The sequence below is a fragment of the Symphalangus syndactylus genome, chromosome 13 (assembly GCF_028878055.3).
Source record: "Symphalangus syndactylus isolate Jambi chromosome 13, NHGRI_mSymSyn1-v2.1_pri, whole genome shotgun sequence".
Taxonomy (NCBI): Eukaryota; Metazoa; Chordata; class Mammalia; order Primates; family Hylobatidae; genus Symphalangus; species Symphalangus syndactylus.
Window position 1 is genome coordinate 127,374,568 of NC_072435.2, and position 20,068 is coordinate 127,394,635.

Sequence of the window (20,068 nt, forward strand, 5' to 3'; positions counted from 1 at the left end):
CGCTTGCAAGCTGTGCAGATGCAACCCCAGGAGAGTCAGACACCAGCAGGGAACCACAGTTCCCCCTTCAGGTTGGCACATTGAGCAGTTTGGGTCCACCTGGATAGCGAGGGTGAGGCTGAGCCAGGGAGGGCAGCTTCTGCAGCAGAGGAGCCTGCAGCCCTACTCCTAGGATCTGTCCTGTCCAGGTACCAGCAAGCAGGACGGGAGGGAAGGAAGGAAGGGAGGGGAGGGAGAGGAGAGGGGGAGGGGAGGGAAGGAAGGAAGGAAATTAGTGATGCAAATAACCCATGCAAAGACTGTCCAAGAAACACTGTACTCAGGGCCAGAAGCACAGGCTGCAGCGTCTGTTACAGATGAATTCTGAAAGAAGATGCCAGGTAGGGCACCTCAAGGCCTGGAGGGCCTCACGGGAAGGGCTCAGGCCTGTCTGCCTTTACCAAGTACATGTTCACTCTCTTAGATGTTTGTAGGGGAGTGGCCAGGACAGCCACGTGGCTCAGGTGTGGAATGGAGCTAGACCAGGCGGAAGCCGAAGGGTCAGCCTCTCCAGGCAGGAGAGAAGGATGGTCTAAGGGCAGGTGCAGGCCGGAATGTCTGGAAAGCATTTCTGGTGCGGGATTGTCAGTTTGGTGACGTGGACTCTGGGAAGCAAGGGGACAGGGGACAGCAGTCAGAGCTGAGCTGCTGCCCACAGAGCAGGCTCCACTGCCCAGAGGCTAAGCGGTATCACCGCGGTGGACAACTGGCAAGTCGGGAAGAAGCACCACTCCAGCCTGGACAACAGAGTGAGACCCCGTCTCTTAAGAAAAAGGAAGAAGCAGCACTAGAAGCTGCGCCCTCTAGTCTCAACTGTCTGGGAGGCTGAGGCAGGAGGTTGCTTGAGGTCAGGAAGTGAAGGCTGCAGTGAGCTGTGATGGCACCACTGCACTCCAGCCTGGACAGCAGCGCAAGACCCTGTCTTTTTTTTTTTTTTTTTTTTTTTTTTTTTTGGAGACGGAGTCTCGCTCTGTCACCCAGGCTGGAGTGCAGTGGCGCAGTCTCGGCTCACTGCAAGCTCCTCCTCCCAGGTTCACGCCATTCTCCTGTCTCAGCCTCTCCGAGTAGCTGGGACTACAGGCGCCCGCCACCACGCCCGGCTAATTTTTTTGTATTTTTAGTAGAGACGGGGTTTCACCGTGGTCTCGATCTCCTGACCTTGTGATCCGCCCGCCTCGGCCTCCCAAAGTGCTGGGATTACAAGCGTGAGCCACCGCGCCCGGCCAAGACCCTGTCTTTTTAAAAAACAAAACAAACAAAAAAAAAAAATGCTAAACTTTGATGTATTGATACTTTAATAAATTTCCTGTATCTTTTTGGAAATTTTTATTGATGAAACATAAGTGGCAAAGCACTATGAACTGCCTGTGGTTGCTTATCTTAGGTATTTTACATGTAAATAAAATGCTGGTTGCATCTTAAATACCACAAGTATTTTACCTGAGGTCCTAAACGGGGATGAAGCTGCTTCCAGGGGAGACCATGCCATCTTCGGTGTCCTGGGTGGTTTTTGTTAAACCCATGGATCGATTCTCCATGTCGTCAGTTACTGGTTAAATGAAATAAGTAGCTCTAAGAGAAATTAATGGGTTTGGAGTGGTTCCGTCCCTGAATTGTGCCTTGATGAACTCTTAGCCAAAAACTGGCTCAGATCCAAGCTTCTCCCTTTGTGCTCTGCCTTTAAACCAAAGGTACATCTCTCACAGAAACACTTGCCTTTCAGAAGTCCCCACGAGAAGAAGAAGAAGAGGCGGTCCCGGTCGCGGACCAAGTCCAAGGCCAGGTCTCAGTCGGTGTCACCCAGCAAGCAGGCAGCTCCCCGGCCCGCGGCCCCCTCGGCCCACTCGGCCAGCGTCTCCCCTGTGGAGAGTCGGGGCTCCAGCCAGGAGCGCTCCAGGTAACCCCTGCCCTCGAGCAGCTCTCCGGGGAGAGGCAAGGGGCGGCCAGCAGGACTCTCCCTCCTCCTGGAGTCCTTGCCTGTGTCAGTCCTTGTCTGTGTCCGGGGGCACCAGCCACGAAGCCAAACCACACCCCCTCTAGCAAGGAAGTGGCCCTGGGTGTGGCTTCTCACAATCCATGAGCACTCAGAGGAGCAGGTCCTGTAGTGGGGAGACCCTCCTGCACAGCCCAGGAGTGGAGCAGTCCACTTTAAGCAGCCCAGGTGTCACACACGTGCCTGATGCCCACCAGGCACACTGGACTCTGCAATGACCAGTAGACCCGGAACTGTCAGCAGGTCCCCAAGCTGCAACGGCCGGGGCCAAATGACGCCAACCTGTCACCAGGCATCACACCTGGGCAGCAGCACAGACATGGGCATCCCATCCCAGTCCCGGGCTAGTTGATAATGACTTCAAGTCAGACACCCTCCACTGCCCAGGCACCCACACCCTGAAGGGACCAGAGAGGGCGGCATCTGGGAACAGCTGCTCCCTTTAAACTGATTGCTTCCATAAATGTCAATCATGGGAGTGACATGCAACTGTTCCATTCTAGTGGCAGAGGCCTCAGCTCATTTGAAATGGATTAGAATCTAAGAGGTGGCACCTTTAGAGTTAAAATGTAAATCAGGCTGGGCGCCGTGGCTCGTGCCTGTAATCCCAGCACTTTGGGAGGCCAGGGCAGGAATTTGAGACCAGTGTGGGCAACATGGCAGGACCTTGTCTCTACTAAAAGTAGGTGGCACGTGTCTGTAATCCCAGCTACTCAGGAGGCTAAGGCGAGAGGATTGCTTGAGCCCAAGAGGTAGAGGCTGCTGTGAGCCATGACGGCACCACTGCACATCAGCCTGGGTGACAGAGAGAGACCCTGTCTCTGAAAATGTAATAATGATAAAATGTACATCAGTGCAGGAGGCTGAGCATCGCTGCAGGGAGGGGGTGTTGGCTGCAGCACACAGACGCCTCCTGCACGGGCCGAGGGCACCCACAGCCAAGGCCGTGGTTCTGGGAGGGCTGCACTGTTCTGCATCTTTCCTTCCTTTGTTTCTTTTTTCCTTTGTGTTTGAGGTAATTTTATATGAAAATATTTTTGAGTTAGATTTGCAATTTGTAAACGTTTCAGATGAGTATAACAGCATGTTTATGATGCCAATTTTTATTGAAGGATACTGGAGGGCCGGGCGCAGCGGCTCACACCTATAATCCCAGCACTTTGGGAGGCCGAGGCAGGTGGATCACCTGAGATCAGGAGTTCGAGACCACCCTGACCAATATGGTGAAACCCCGTCTCTACTAAAAATACAAAAATTAGCCGGGCATGGTGGCACACGCCTGCAATCCCAGCTACTCAGGAGGCTGAGGCAGGAGAATTGCTTGAATCTGGGAGGCAGAAGTTGCAGTGAGCTGAGAACGTGCCATTGCACTCCAGCCTGGGTGACAGAGTGAAACTCTTGTCTGGAAAAAAAAAAAAAAAAAAAGGATACAGATGCAGTGGGCGCTTCTCAGTTCTGGAGCTGGGGTTCGGAGGTGGGGATGCTGTTCGCTGGTCCTGGCTCAACGTCTTCACACGGTTGTCAGCTGTGCTCTCTCTCTCTCTGCACTAGGGGGGTCTCTCAGGAAAAAGAAGCGCAGATCTCTTCAGCAATTGTTTCTTCCGTGCAGAGCAAAATCACTCAGGTCAGTGGGCACGCCCCCCTCCCGCTCCCAGCCTTTCATCAAGGGGCCTCGTGGTTTCTCTTTTGCTAATTTTCATTCCCTGTCCCTCCTGTCATCGACACTGGCATGGGACAGGGATCTCGGGCAAAATACCACAGGCCCTGGGTGAGGCCGAGGGCAAAGCCGTGTGGCCCGTACCCTGCACAGCCAGGCTCCTCCGCCGCCCCCATGGTGCTAGCACCGTCTTTGGTCTTGACCACCAACTCGTTGATGAATTTCTTCACCACGTGGGTTGTCTGGCCAGGTCTTCACAGGTTCTCCTCTGTGTCTCGCCCTGCACAGGATCTCATGGCCAAAGTCAGAGCGATGCTTGCAGCTTCCAAAAACCTGCAAACCAGCGCCTCCTGAGACAGGGCCAGCGGAGGCAGAGCCGGGAGGCTGCGTGGGCTTCTGGGCAGGCTCACGCGGACGCTGGCCACACCATCCACCTGGCCGCCTCCGTGGACCCTTGGTGGCTTTTGTAAATTAATTTTTGATGACATTTTAAGTTTTAAGATTTCTGACCAGCAGTCTCTTACCTGTATATTTGTAAATATATCATGTTTCTGTGAAAATGTATTATGAAATAAAATGGGAGGAAACACCTTTTCTAGCTAGACCCTGGCGTGTTTCTTCCTTCTCTCCTGGGTTGGCTTCTGGGTCTGTTTGACCGTTTGTCGTCTGTTATACGTGTAGTCATGGAGGTGTGGCAAGGACAGGTGGGCAGCACTGGGCCTCCCTGTCCTGGGCCCCCAGCCCTCCGACAGCAGCCACTGGACTCACCTTCCCCCTCTCCACGCCTCCTGTGGTCACCACGCACCCCTTCCCAGGCCGTCAGCTCCCCGTGGGCATGTGTCCGTGCCAGCACCCATGCTGCAGCTGCTGGACAGGCCCTCCCTGCGGCAGTGGCACACAGCAGGAGAGCAGCCCAGCCCCGCCGCACCATGCTGAGCACCACGTGTTGCCTTCAGCGCCGGCTGCTTGCTGCTCCTGGCGCCTTTCCTGACGTGCAGATGCCCAGGACTCCACTGCAGGCTTCGGCCCCCCAGTGGAAACACAATCTGTGTGTAGCTGAGGGTCCGGCCACCTGGAGTTGGGGCTCATAAGGTCCTTACACCAGAAATGAGGATTTGCTGCTTGTCTGCTGTAGGCAGGTCACAGTGACACTTTTGTCCCCACAGGAAGGAAACTCCCTGGCGTTCACTTAAACCCCTGCTGTGCCGAGGTCAAGTTCCATTTTCAGTTCTGCCAGTTTACCAAAACCCAGAAATTGAATGACGCTTTTTCCTCCTTACGGCGCTTGGGGTCCAGACACTGCCTGCCCGCGAAGGCCAGTGTGGGTGAGGCAGGTAGGCAAGCTGGGGCAGGTGGGTGGGTGGGGCCAGGCACACACACAGGCACAGGCCCCACAGCTGCCCACAACCACTCAGAAATGCTACAGGCCCTGAACGAGGCAGAGGGCAACGTCGTGTGGCCTGCACCCTGCAGAGCCAGGCTCCTCCGCCACCCCCACCCCCACAGTACCGTATACCTGGTTCCTCTCACAACCGGTGGCCAACTTTATGTAGCACTCTGTGCATCTCCCAATGCGTTGGTTTCTGAGATGACATCACTCAGGGCCCCCCCGCCCACGGTTTGCAGTAGCCATCCATCCCACAAATGCTCATCGACCCCTCTGCACCTGGATGTGAAGCCGTCTCCGGGAAGACGCTGGCGTCCTGCCACTGCGGCACGCTGGAGTTCAGGGCTCCCCAGTGGCTGCTCCGGGTCGCAGGTGGCCTTTGCTGCCGGGTCAGTGCTGTGGTGACCGTCCTAAGGCAGATGTTGCCCACATCCTGCTGGTGCAGCGTCTGCAAACATTTTTATCTTTGCTAAATCAGATGGAAAGGTCTTGATTTTGATTGCATTTCTTCAGTGATGAGTCAAATGGCACAGTTTCTCTTCTGTTTAAAAATGCGTTTACATTGCTTTGTGAACTCAACCATGTCCATTCCTGTGTGTTGCTCTGGAGTTCTTTTTCAATCATAACCACTCTCTACATATTAAGGGACTTAGCCTTCTGGTATTATTTATTTTGTAAATGTTTGCCCCAATTTGTCATCGCTGTTTTCACTTTTTTTAAGGTTTTTTACATGGAAAAATTTTTGTATGTAGTCTTTTTTTTTTTTTTTTTTTTTTTTTTTTTTTTTGCCAAAAGCCTCCAGCACCTGATACTCCCAGTTGGTCTCCCATCCAAGTACTAACCAGGCCCAACCCTGCTTAGCCTCCGCAATCAGATGCAACCGGCACGTTCAGGCGTGGCTATTCGTGTTTGTTGTGGCTGTTCGTGTTTGCCGTGGCTTCTGGGCGCTGCTCCTGAGGTGGGCTCTGTGTGTGCAGAGGTGACCTTGCTTTGCCTCGGGTTTGCGCCTCCAAGTTTTACACACACCCTCCTTGTTTTGCTGGGTCATTTTCCACTGTAAAGGGTCGGGAATCATGAGCCAGAAATCGGCGTCTTGATGCAGAGAGATCGTTACGTGGGACCAGACGTCAGCAGGACCGTGGTTTTACCCGTGCACCGTCAAGTGGACGTTTATGCCGGCGGCAGCTAGGATCATCGGAGAGGGCAATACGGACTTGGCCAGCGTCTGGAACCTCGGGGAATCCTGAGGGACCTGCCACGTTCTGATATAGTGATGTTTTTGTTTGGTGCGTTGGTGCTGGAAGGGCTGGGGCGCTTCCCTGGTAGATGGGAGCAGGCGTCAGTGCCCGGAGCAAGGAAGACTACCCACCCGGCCCTCCAACCACTCGCCTCCAGAGTTGCCATTCATGATGGCCAGTGTCCCCCGGAAATGAGTACAGTGGTGTCACACTCTGCATAGACCCCCCGGTAAACTCAACAGCACACGTGCACTCTAAATGTTGGAGCCAGGTGTGGCGCACGCATTTGAGGTCCCAGCCACTTGAGAGACGGAGGCAGGAGGATCACTTCAGCCCAGCAGGTCGAGACTGCAGTGAGCTGCAACCATGCCACTGTGCTGCCGCTTGGGTGACAGAGGGAGACCCCATCTTTTTTTTTTGGAGATGGATTCTCACTCTGTCACCCAGGCTGGAGTGCAGTAGCATGATCTCAGCTCACTACAACCTCTGCCTCCCAGGTTCAAGAGATTCTCCTGCCTCGGCCTCCTGAGTAGCTGAGACTACAGCTGACCCTATCTTTAAAAACAAAATACTGGGTCAAGCACAGTGACTCAATCCCAGCACCTTGGGAGGCCAAGGCAGGAGGATCACGTGAGGCCAGGAGTTCAAGACCAGCCTGGGCAACAGAGCAAGACTCCATCTCTACAAAAAATACAAAAGTTAGCCAGACGTGGTGACACCTGTAGTCCCACCTACTCAGGAGGCTGAGGTGGGAGGACAGCTTCAGCCTGGGAGGTCAAGGCTGCAGTGAGCCATGAATGAGCCACTGCACTCCAGACTGGACAACAAAGTGAGACCCTGTCTCAAAAAAAGGAAAAAAACTGTAAAATTAGACTTTGCATAGTGTATACAAGACACATAACTGGCCGGGCGCGGTGGCTCATGCTTGTAATCCCAGCACTTTGGGAGGCCGAGGCAGGCGGATCATGAGGTCAGGAGATCAAGACCACGGTGAAACCTCGTCTCTACTAAAAATACAAAAAATTAGCCGGGCATGGTGGCGGGCGCCTGTAGTCCCAGCTACTCAGAGAGGCTGAGGCAGGAGAATGGCGTGGACCCCGGGGGGCAGAGTTTGCAGTAAGCCGAGATTGCACCATTGCACTCCAGCCTGGGCAACAGAGCGAGACTCCGTCTCAAAAAAAAAAAACCCCAAAAAAAAAAAAAAACCAAACAAAAAAAAAGACACATTACTGTGTGTATGACATAGTAGTAATTCCTTACCAGCAGCCAGGTATACAGTGGCTCACGCCTATAATCCCGGCACTTTGGGAGGCCAAGGCAGGAGGATCACTTGAAGCCAGGAGTTCAAGACCAGCCTGGGCAGCATGGTGAAACTCTGTCTCTACTAAAATTACAAAAATTATCCGGGCATGATGGTGGGCACCTGTAGTCCCAGCTACTCGGGAGGCTGAGGCAGGAGGCTTGCTTGAACCCAGGAGGCAGAAGTTGCAGTGAGCCGAGATCACGCCATTGCACTCCAGCCTGTGCGACAGAATGAAACTCCAGTCTCAAAAAAAAAAGTCTTATCATGGCTAAGGACTATTATGTTAAACCCCAAATGTCTTACTTTATGGGTGATTGAAGAAATTTCCAGGGGTGACTTTGGCTGGACCCCTCACCCATGTGAGATGCAACCCCACCCTCCCTGGTCCTAACTCTCCTGCCATTGGACATCTAGACAGCTTCCTGCCTTTCACTGTCGGCAAGGATGCCGCTGTGAAACTAGAGTTTTTCCCCTTTAAAAAGATTCCTTCTGGGGTCGGGCATGGTGGCTCTGGCCTGTAATCCCAGCACTTCAGAAGGCCAAGGTGGGTGGATCACTTGAGGCCAGGAGTTCGAGACCAGCATGGGCAACATAGTGAAACCCCGTCTCTACCAAAAAACACAAAAATTAGCTGGGCAAGGTGGTGCACACCTGTAATCCCAGCTATTCAGGAGGCAGGAGAATTGCTTGAATCAGGAGGGAGAGGTTGCAGTGAGCCGAGATGGTGCCATTGCACTCCAGCCTGGGCAATAGAGTGAGACTGTCTCAGCAGCAACAACAACAAATATTCTCTCCTTCTTTAGGACAGATTTACAGTAGTTTTACTATATCATTTCTAAGGCTCTTAAACTGTGCTAATAAAATTGTTCTCCAAAGATTGTCTCCCTTCACCTCTGTTCAGTAGGGCTGGCTTTTGTCAGAAGCCGTTTGCTTTGATGTTTGCTGGTGCGTGGCTTGGATCACTGCCCCGTGTGTCCCTGGGTGTGACCCGTGTCTGGATCGTTCAGCTATCTGAGCCCTAATGCAAGCTGAGAGGGCTGGGTCGCTCCACCAGATTCCCAGAGCCAGACAGGCACTGGGGGCTGTGAATAAGAAGGGGACTAGGCAGGGAAAGGGCTTGGGAACAGGGCACTGAGGAGGCTGGGCAGGCCATTGAGTGGGAGGAGTCGCTAAGAATGCTGAAAACTTCCACCTCAGGGCCAACATTTGGGGTTTTATTTGTCTTGGATAAGTGATTCACTCACGTGGCTACATAGGAATTTCTTGTGAATCCTTCCAAGTTCCTTTGTATAAATACAAGCAAATATGCAAATGTATTCTCCCCCTCCAGCCCCAATACACATCTTTATACACAGAAAGTGTGTATCATTTCCATTCTGTGCCAGCTTCATCTTGCTTTTGCGGTTACTGTATGTCTGGAGTCATTTCCTTATCTGAACATAAAGAGCTTCCTTATTTTTTTAACAATAAGCTTTTTTTTTTTTTTTTTTTTTTTTTGAGATGGAGTCTCACTCTGTCGCCCAGGCTGGAATGCAGTGGTGTGATCTCGGCTCACTGCAATCTCTGCCTCCTGGGTTCAAGCGATTCTCTTGCCTTAGCCTCCTGAGTAGCTGGGACTACAGGCACGCACCACCACGCCCTGCTAATTTTTATATTTTTGTAGAGACGGGGTTTCACTATGTTAGCCTGGCTGGTCTTGAACTCCTGACCTTGTGATCCGTCTGCCTCAGCCTCCCAAAGTGCTGGGATTATAGGCGTGAGCCACCGCGCCCGGCAGCACCTTACATTAGGATGGTACATTTGTTATAATCAATTAATCAATATTGATACATTATTATTATTGAAAGTCCGTACTTCAGATTCCCTTTGTTTCCCTAATGTCCTTGTTTTGTCCCAGGATCCCATCCAGGTTCCCACCTTGTATCGAGTCCTATCTCCCCGGGCGCCTCTGGGCTGGGGAAGTTCTTCATTCTTTTCATAGCTGTGTAATATTCCATTTTATAAATGACGCATTGCTGATTCACCAGTCCTCTTCTGGGGCACATTTGGGTTGTTTCTGATCCTACTGTTAAAAATAACACTACTCTAAAAACCTTGTACCTAAGTCATTTCTCATATCTGCACAAACATATTTAGCATAAGCAAACATTCAGCAAAGGCCAGATGGTAAACATCTTAGTATTTGCAGAGCATCCAGTTTCTGTTATTCAACTCTGCTGTTGCATAAAAGCAGCCAGAGACTATATGTAAATGAGTGGGTGTGGCTGTGTTCCAATACAATTTTATGTGGGAACCCTGAGATCTGAATTTCATAGAATTTTTACATATCACAAAATATTCTTTTTTTTTTTTTTTTTTTTTTTTTTTTTTTTTTTTGAGATGGAGTCTCGCTCTGTTGCCCAGGCTGGAGTGCAGTGGCGCAATCTCGGCTCACTGCAAGCTCCGCCTCCCGGGTTCACGCCATTCTCCTGCCTCAGCCTCTCCGAGTAGCTGGGACTACAGGCGCCCGCCACCACGCCCGGCTAATTTTTTTTTTTTGGATTTTTAGTAGAGACGGGGTTTCACCGCGGTCTCGATCTCCTGACCTTGTGATCCGCCCGCCTCGGCCTCCCAAAGTGCTGGGATTACAAGCGTGAGCCACCGCGCCCGGCACAAAATATTCTTTTCTCACAATTTTTTAAAATAAATTTGTTTCAAAGTTAAAAGTGTATAACTTGGCCAGGTGCAGTAGCTCACTCCTGTAATCCCAGCACTTTGAGAGGCCAAGGCAGGTGGATCACCTGAGGTCAGGAGTTCGAGACCAGCATGGCCAACATGGTGAAACCCCATCTCTATTAAAAATATAAAAATGAGCTGGGCGTGATGGCACGTGCCTGTAATCCCAGCTACTGGGGAGGCTGATGCAGGAGAATCGTTTCAACACAGGAGGCAGTGGTTACAGTAAGCCGAGATCACACCATTGCACTCCAGCCTGGGTGACAGAGCGAGACTGTCTCAAAAAAAAAAAAAAAAAAAAGCATTTGTACCCAGAATAGCCAAAACACTCATGAAAAAGAACAAAGTTGGAAGACTCACAATTCACAGTTGGAAAACTTACTGGACAGCGCAGGGACCCGAACCGAGCAGAACTGACCGATGGGGCAGAACTGAAAGCCCAGGAATTCAGGGGAGAAAAAAGTGCCGATTCCGACAAGCGGTGCTGGGGAAGGCATGTGGCCACGTGCAAAGAACAAAGCTGGGTCCTTCCCTCATACCATGTGCAAAAGTGAACTCAGACTGGCTCAGAGGCCGACAGGTAAGAGTGGAAGCTGCGGACCACCGTTAGAAGCTAAACCTTTGCGACCGTGGTGGCCGTGGTGTCTTCAACAGGACCACAGAAGCACGAGCAACGAGAGAAAAAATGACAGATTGGACTTCATCAAAACGTACAACTTTCGTGCGTCAAAGGACACCATCAAAGTGAAAAGCTCACAGAATGGAAGGAAAACTGCAAATCACGTATCTGGTAAGGGATTTGTATATAGCATATGTAAGGAACTCTTACAATTCAATAATAAAAAGAAAATAACCCAATTAAAAAATGGTCAAAAGATCTGAATAGACATTCCTCCACATAACATATACAGATGCCAATCAGCACAGAAAAAGAGGCTCAACACCATTAGCCCTCAGGGAAGGGCAACACAAACCACAGTGAGGCGTCACCACCCACCCGTTAGGACGGCTGTAATCAAGCAGACGGCAGCAAGGCGCCACCACACACCTGTTAGGAAGGCTGAAATCAAGCAGACGGCAGCAAGGCGCCACCACACACCTGTTAGGAAGGCTGAAATCAAGCAGACGGCAAGGAGGCGCCACCACACACCTGTTAGGACGGCTGTAATCAAGAAGATGGTACAGGTGTTGGCAAGAGTCGGGGGTGCTGGAGAAATTGGAACGCTCATACACTGCAGGTGGGATGTAAAATGGTACAGCGCTTTGGAAAACAGTCCGGCTCTTCCTCAAAAGGCTGAACATGCAACCTGGCAATCCTACTGCTCGGCATCTACCTAAGATCCCGTTTATGTGAAATGTCCAGAATAGGTACATTCATAAGCACTAGTGGTTGTCTAGGGCTGGGGGGATTGGGGAGAAATAAGGAGTGACTACTGATGGCTGCAAGGTTCTTTTTGAAGTGCTAAAAATATTCTAAAACAGGCTGGTGATGTTTGTACAATTCTGTGAATACACTGAAAACCTTTTTTTTTTTTGAGACAGAGTTTCCCTCTTGTCACCCAGGCTGCAGTGCAATGACGTGATCTTGGCTCACTGCAACCTCCACCTCCCGGGTTCGAGCAGTTCTCCGGCCTCAGCCCCCTGAGTAGCTGGGATTATAGGTGCCCGCCACCACGCCCAGCTAATTTTTGTTTTTTGCTTTTTTTGTTTTTTTGAGATGGAGTCTCCATCTGTCACCCAGGCTGGAGTGCAGTGGCAGGATCTCGACTCACTGCAACCTCCACCTCCTGGGTTCAAGCGATTCTCCTGCCTCAGCCTCCTGAGTAGCTGGGATTATAGGCACATGCCACCCCTGGCTAATTTTTGTATTTTTAGTAGAGTCAGGGTTCTGGCTAATTTTTGTATTTTTAGTAGAGACAGGGTTTTGCCATGTTGGTCAGGCTGGTCTCGAACTCCTGACTGCAAGATCCATCTGCCTCGGCCTCCCAAAGTGCTGGGATTACAGGCGGGAGCCACCTCGCCCGGCCTAATTTTTGTATTTTTAGTAGAGACGGGGTTTCACCTTGTTGGCCAGGCTGGTCTGAAACTCCTGACCTCAGGTGATCTGCCCACCTTAGCCTCCCAAAGTGCTGGGATTATAGGTGTGAGCCACCACGCCAGGCCCCTGAAAAACATTTAGTTGTACATTTTAAATGGTTGAATTGTATGGTATGTAGATTATATCAATAAAGCTGTTGTTAATTTTTTTTTTTTTTTTTTGAGACAAGTTCTGTGTCGCCCCTGGAGTGTAATGGTGCGATCTTGGGTCACTGCAACCTCCACCTCCCGGGTTCAAGCAATTCTGCCTCAGCCTCCTGAGTAGCTGGGACTACAGACATGCAACACCACGCCCCACTAATTTTTGTATTTTTTGGTAGAGATGGGGGTTTCACTGTGTTGGCCAGGCTGGTCTCGAACTCCTGGTCTCAAGTGATCCACTCAACTCGTACTGTCAAAGCGATGGATTACAGGCGTGAGCCACCAAACTCGACCTGAACTTTTTTTTTTCTTTGAGATGGAGTCTTACTCTGTCGCCCAGACTGGAGTGCAGTGGTTCGATCTTGGCTCCCGGGTTCCAGCAATTCTCCCACCTCAGCCTCCGGACGGAGAAGATGGGATTACAGGCACGTGCCTCATGCCCAGCTAATTTTTTTTTTTTTTTTTTTTTTTTTTTTTTTTTGTATTTTTAGGAGAGACGGGGTTTCACCATGTTAAACAAGCTGGTCTCAAACTCCTGACCTGAAGTAATCCGCCCACCTCGGCCTCCCGGAGTGCTGGGATTACAGGCGTGAGCCACCGCGCCCGGCCCTAAATAAACTTTTTAAAGATACATTTGTGGCTGGGAGTGGTGGCTCATGCCTGTAATCCCAGCACTTTGGGAGGCCGAGGCAGGTGGATCGCCTGAGGTCAGGAGTTCAAGACCAGCTCGGCCAACATGGTGAAACCCCGTCTCTACTAAAAATACAAAAAATTAGCTGGGCGTGATGGCGGGCGCCTGTAATCCCAGCTACTCGGGAGGCTGAGGTGGGAGAATCACTTGAACCCCGGAGGTGTGGAGGTTGCAGTGAGCCGAGATCGCACCACTGTACTCCTGGGTGAGAGTGAGACCCTGTATCAAAAAAGAAAAAAAAAAAAAGAGCTGGCGTCGTAGAAACGTTACTCAACCCAGACAGAGCCCTCTCCGGGTAAAGCACGCACCTCGCTGGGACCTGCAAACCAGGGACAGAAGGCCGTGTGGGTGGAGTGAGGCAGGCACGGGACGACCCTCCCCGAGCTGCCGCTCCCGCCGGGGCCGCTTCCGCCTCAGTTTCCTCGGCTGCAGGGAGCTGCCTGGAGAACCAGGCGCCCCCCAATTGCTCTCGCCTCCTGCGTTGTTGCGGCAGAGCCCCGCCGCTGCTCCGTTTTGACTGCAGATCTAAACGCTGCGTCAGGCTCCTTTCCCGTGAGCAGCAGAAGCCAGCTCTCCCGCCCTAACCACGGGAATCAACGCCGGGCAGCGGGCGGTTCCCTGGAGGGCAGGGAGGGCTGGGGCCCCGGCCGCCCCAGAGGGTCCCAGCGCAGGAGGGACGCATCGACGACCATCCCAGCAGCGGTGCAGCACGAGGCACAGGCTGCCTCCGCCTTTTTTCAACTCCTTTCAGAATCCAAATTGCAGGGAATTGGGCTTTCACTGAGCACAATACGGCCACCCTTCCCCTGGCTGAAAGCAGCCAGCACCCTGCTGTCCCTCGTGGGGCCAGGTCAGCCCCCAAGAAGGTGTTCCCACAAGAAGGTGCACAGGGGCGGTGTCCTGGAGGGCGAGCCGTTCTTCCCCCTCCATAAACACGAGGGTCAGGGATTGCACACCTGCTGCGCCGGGCTGGGTTCCAGCCCCGGACTGAGAGCCCGAGCGGGTGGTGGAATGCGGCTTTTCACCATGTGAAAAGTTGCTTTAATTACAAGTTCATTAGCTATTCAGCGGGGGCAGCTTAGGGAAACATGAAAGTCAAATGTTGAAAAAGAGTTTGAGAAAGCACTGCAGACGATTTTCCGTTGATTCGGATCTCAAACTCTGCAGAGCCGAGCCACCTCTGTCTTCCCCTTGGACGGATTCTGCCGTGGGTTGTGAGAGGACCATGGAAACAAGGCCAGCTGATGCCCCTACTAACCTGGAAATAACCCAGGTTTCTTTTCCAGTACAGCAGGTCCTGCCAGCTCTTGAAAAATTGTGCGGCCGGGCGCCGTGGCTCACGCCTGTAATCCCAGCATTTTGGGAGGCCAAGGCAGGTGAATCACCTGAGGTCAGGAGTTCGAGGCCAGCCTGGCCAACATAGTGAAACCCCGTCTCTACTAAAAATACAAAAATTAGCCAAGTGTGGTGGCACATGCCTGTAATCCCAGCTACTCGGGAGGCTGAGGCAGGAGAATCGCTTGAACCCAGGAGAGGGAGATTGCAGTGAGCCGAGATCGCGCCACTGAACTCCAGCCTGGGCGACAGAGCAAGACTCCATAAAAAAAAAAAAAACCGATTTCCTGCAACAAAAATGAAATGACTCAAGAAATTACAACTGGCAGAGAACAAAGAGGGTGGAGAAGTGGATATTTCGCAGAAGTCACACAAGGCCAGGCTCAATGTAGAAACATGGAAAAATACAGTATCTGACGCCAAACTAACCAGGGGCATGTCCTAGCAACAGCACTCACTACCTACAAAACTAAAGGCACGGCGCTTTTGTTATCATTCTGTGATAAAAACCTCAGCGAGGTCAGGCACCGTGGCTCACAACTGTAATTCCACTGCTTAGGAAGGTCCAGGTGGGAGGATGGCTCAAAGCTAAGAATTCGAGACCAGCCTGGGCCACAGAGCAAGATCCCAGCTCTAAAAATAAAAGTAAATTTAAAGTTTAAAAAAACAAAACAAAACAAAACTTGGCCAGGCATGATGGCTCACACCAGTCATCCTAGCATTTTGTGAGGCTGAGGTAGGTGGATCGCTTGAACCCAGGAGTTTGAGACCAGCCTGGGCAACGTGGCAAAACTCCATCTCTATAAAATTAAAAAAAAAAAAAAAAGAGCAGGAAGTGGTGGTGTGCGCCTGTAGTCCCAGCTCCTTGGGAGGCTGAGGTGGGAGGATCGCCTGGGCGACAGAGCAAGATCTCACCTCAAAAAGAAAAAAAAACTTAAACGAGCTGTTGGGTAAAACTTTCGGTGTAATGGAAGGAAGACACGCCAGGCCGGAAATCAGAAAGCTTTCCAGGTACTCCACTCATCCTGGCGTGGGGCTCAGTCTCGGCTCTGCCGCAGTCCACACGATCTCCTCAACACAGAACTACGGCAGCCCCCGGCCCGAAGCCAGCAGAGCCCCCCAGCCAGAGCTCCCTTCACAGGCACAGGTGGTGGGAGTTCACCGTCCGCTCATCATCCCAGCAGTCTAAGGACGGCGCAGCAGCCTGGGCTCCGACGGGAGGTGCAGTGAGGTAAATCACACTCGCCCAGGCTCCCCCCGTCGTGGTGACGGAAATCCAGGCATGGGGCCATTTAGAAGAGTAGTCGTGACAGCTTAGGAAGGAGGGCCTGAAGCTTTCTTTGTTTTCTCCCTGGCGACATCTTTAGGGGCTTCTGCAAGTTTCTTGCTGAAGACATCCACAGGTCTTAATGAGGCCGGTCCACCCGCAGTCTTGTGATTCGAGGCACAGTACGTGGCCCCTTACTTTCCTTTTGTGCTTGACTTTTCTGGATTTGAAAGAGCGTTTGTCAAACCTACAAAAAGATGATGACTGATGGTTTTTACAAAGATGTGAATGAACCATGAAGAGTGATCCCATGCCACCCAGGATGGGGTTTAACATTGGCATTGCTACAGACCTATATTAGGTCGAAATAGCACTGAACCCCCAAAGGAATCTAACAACGTATAAGACAGGATTTTTTTTGGCCGGGTGTGGTGGCTCATGCCTGTAATCCCAGCACTTTGGGAGGCCAAGGCGGGTGGATCACGTGAGGTCAGGAGTTCGAAACCAGCCTGGCCAATATGGTGAAACCCCGTCTCTACTAAAAAAAAATACAGAAAAAAAAGTAGCCGGGCGTGGTGGCGGGCGCCTGTAATCCCAGCTACTCAGGAGGCTGAGGCAGGAGAATGGCGTGAATCCGTGAATCTGGGAGGCAGAGGTTGCAGTGAGCCGAGATGGCGCCACTGCCCTCCAGCCCAGGCAACAGAGAGAGACTCCGTCAAAAAAAAAAAAAAAAAAAGACAGTTTTTTTTTTGTTTGTTTGTTTTTTTTGAGGCGGAGTTTCGCTCTTATTGCCCAGGCTGGAGTGCAATGGTGCCATCTTGGCTCACTGCAAGCTCCGCCTCCCAGGTTCACGCTGTTCTCCTGCCTCAGCCTCCCGAGTGGCTGGGACTACAGGCGCCCACCACCACACCCGGCTAATTTTTGTATTTTTAGTAGGGACGGGGTTTTGCCATGTTAGCCAGGATGGTCTCGATCTCCTGACCTCGTGATCCGCCCGCCTCAGCCTCCCAAAGTGCTGGGATTACAGGCGTGAGCCATGGTGCCTGGCCTTTTTTTTTTTTTAGATGGAGTCTCACTCTGTCACCCAGGCTGGAGTGCAGTGGCACGATCTCAGCTCACTGCAACCTCTGCCTCCCGGGTTCAAGCGATTCTCCTGCCTCAGCCTCCTGAGTAGCTGGGGTTACAGGCGCCTGCCACCGCACTCAGCTAATTTTTTTAGTTTTTAGTAGAGATGGGGTTTCACCATCTTGGCCAGACTGGTCTTGAACTCCTGACCTCAGGTAATCCACCCACCTTGTCCTCCCAAAGTGCTGGGATTACAGGCATGAGCCACCGCACCTGGCCCCACATGGTCAAGGCATTGACTAAAATGTGATATTTGAAAATGTACACAGGGCCAGGAGCTGTGGCTCACGCCTGTAATCCCAGCACTATGGGAGGCTGAGGCAGGCAGATCTCCTGAGGTCAGGAGTTTGAGACCAGCCTGGCCAACGTGGTGAAACCCCCATCTCTACTAAAAATACAAAAATTAGCCGGATGTGGTGGCGCATGCCTGTAATCCCAGCTACTCAGGAGGCTGAAGCAGGAGAATCCCTTGAGCCTGGGAGGCAGAGGTTGCAGTGAGCTGAGATCACGCCACTGCACTCCAGCCTGGGTGACGAGCGAGATTATGTCTCAAAAAAAAAAAAAAAAAAGAAAAGAAAAGAAAATGTACATAGCATGCCTGGCATCCAGGATTCCAGCCTATGTGAGTAAGTGAAAACAGTCACATCCCGGCAGGCCCAAAGACTTAATACTGTGAATAAAATCTGTCTTGGCTTCCTAGTCCCTGGAGGTTTTTAAATCTGAGGTTCCTATATGACCAATGAAGGGAAAAAAAGTTCTATTTCTGAAGAATTGCTATTATATACCTGCTGCTAGAGATTGCAGTCCTATACATCATTTTCAAGTTCTTATTATCTACCTGTAGACTACACTAAACCCTACTGTAAGGTCCTCTGAGCTGGGCACACCATGGTCAAGCCATCGTGACATTCCCCCACCCTTGTGATAATGTACTTTGTGATATTCCCTGTCCTCGTGAATGTACTTTGTAACATTCCTCCCTGCCCCTGTGACAATACACCCTCCCCGCCCTTATGAATGTACTTTGTAACATCCATCCCCTGCCCGAAAAAATTGCTGCTGACTCCACCGCCTATCCTATCCCAAACCTATAAGAACCAATGATAAGCCCACCACCCTCTGCTGACTCCTTTCTCAGACTCAGCCCCCTTGCACCCAAGTGAATAAACAGCCTTGTTGCTCACAGTAAGCCTGTTCAGGTGGCCTCTTATACGGACGCACGTAACACCTACATTCTTCTAGATTCATCTAATCTAACTTTCTTCCATAGAATTACTAAAAATGGAAACTTCTCTGTTCCTGAAGTCCTATCAGCTAAAACTAGATGAATTCTCCAAAAGGAACCTTGCATCTGATGTGTGGGTGACACAAAAAGTTCACTGTACTCCCCAGTGCCATAGAGACATTCAAACTGCAAACCAGGTCGCGAATAGGACGTTTCCTGCAGTAGACGGCTTTCCCCAGATGCCAGAACAGGACTCCTGTCACAGCGACGCTCTTACCCATCTCAGTGCCCACCTCTCCCACAGGGCAGGACAGTGGTGTCGCTGAACTTCCACGATCCACGGCTTCTGCTGGAACTCCACAGAATCTGACCCAGGAGATCCCTTAGTCTCTGCCGGTTAAGTCAGGAAATGCGTGTGCTGCTGCTAACACCACATGCTGCACCTGGAGAAACTCCTCCGGGAAAGCTGAGACCCACATGCACAAAATAAGAAAACAGGCCACAGGGTCGCAGCCGCTCTCACCCACCATGAGGTCATCTGATTTATTCCCTTGGTTGCCTTTACGCCTGGGTTCGAGACAAAGCCATTATGCAAACTGGGATTGCCACATTACTATTAATTTTACCTTGTATTTCCCCTTTTTAAGCTTTGCGTTTGTTGCTTGTTAAATTTTGAAGTACAACTCCTAGCAGAATCATGCTGGCCCAGCGCGTCGAGATGACAGCAAGAGACTCCAAAGCAGACAAAACTGAACTCAGTAACGGGCCCCAGGGAGACTTAGCCCAGGAACCACGCCCTCCACACCTCCCTTATTGCTCAACTGTGGCTAAAAGGGTTTTGACATGGACTCCTAGTCACCACCTACTGTAACCCCACCCGGTGTGGGGCAAGACCAGCAACCAGGACATCCCTGGGACATCAAAACCTAAGTACAGGGCCGGGCACGGTGGCTTATGCCTATAATCCCAGCACTGTGGGAGGCTGAGCAGATCACCTGAGGTCAGGAGTTTGAGACCAGCCTGACCAACATGGTGAAACCCCATCTCTACTGAAAGTAGAAAACTTAGCCGGGTGTGATGGCGGGTGTCTGTAATCCCATCTACTCAGAAGGCTGAGGTAGGAGAATCGCTTGAACCCAGGAGGTGGATCGGAGGTTGTAGTGAGCCAAGATTCTGCCACGGCACTCCAGCCTAGGTGACAGAGTGAGACTCCGTCTCAAAAAAACAACAAAAAACAAAAAAGCTAAGTACAGGAAGACTGATCAGTGATGCCTGAGAAAGATTTTTTTTTTTTTTAATAAAGTCTCACTTTGTTGCCCAGGCTGGAATGCAATGGTGCGATCTTGGCTCACTGCAACCTCTGCTCCACCTCCTGGGTTCAAGCGATTCTCCTGCCTCAGACTCCCAAGTAGCTGGGACTGCAGGTGTGCACCACCAAGCTCAGCTAATTTTTGTATTTTCGGTAGAGACAGAGTTTCACCATTTTGGCCAGGCTGGTCTCAAACTCCTGACCTCAGGTGATCTGCTTGCCTCAGCCTCCCAAAGTGCTGCGATTACAGGTATGAGCCATCTCGCCTGGCTTTTCTTTTTTTTTTTTTTTTTGAGACAGAGTCTCGCTCTGTCACCCAGGCTGGAGTGCAGTGGCGCAATCTCAACTCACTGCAGCCTCTACCTCCCAGATTCAAGCGATTCTCCTGCCTCAGCCTCCCGAGTAGAGGGGACCACAGGCGCACACCACCATGCCTGGCCAATTTTTGTAGTTTTAGTAGAGATGAGGTTTCACCATGTTGGCCAGGCTGGTCTCAAACTCCTGACTCAAGATCCACTCGCCTTCGCTTCCCAAAGTGCTGAGATG

At 51.4% G+C, this 20,068-nt stretch overlaps 1 protein-coding gene across 4 annotated transcripts in view; it reads left to right on the forward strand.

Annotated features, from left to right (window-relative positions):
* SFSWAP (splicing factor SWAP) overlaps window positions 1-4,293 on the forward strand; it is a 92,007-nt gene extending 87,714 nt beyond the window's left edge. For all 4 annotated transcript variants that reach the window (XM_055235908.2, XM_055235909.2, XM_055235910.1 and 1 more), the window contains 3 exons: window positions 1,763-1,936; window positions 3,584-3,656; window positions 3,978-4,293. In XM_055235908.2, the coding sequence (XP_055091883.1) occupies window positions 1,763-1,936; window positions 3,584-3,656; window positions 3,978-4,043 (313 nt within the window). In that variant the 3' untranslated portion in view covers window positions 4,044-4,293. The remainder of the gene's footprint in view (window positions 1-1,762; window positions 1,937-3,583; window positions 3,657-3,977) is intronic.
* Window positions 4,294-20,068: the final 15,775 nt, after the last annotated feature.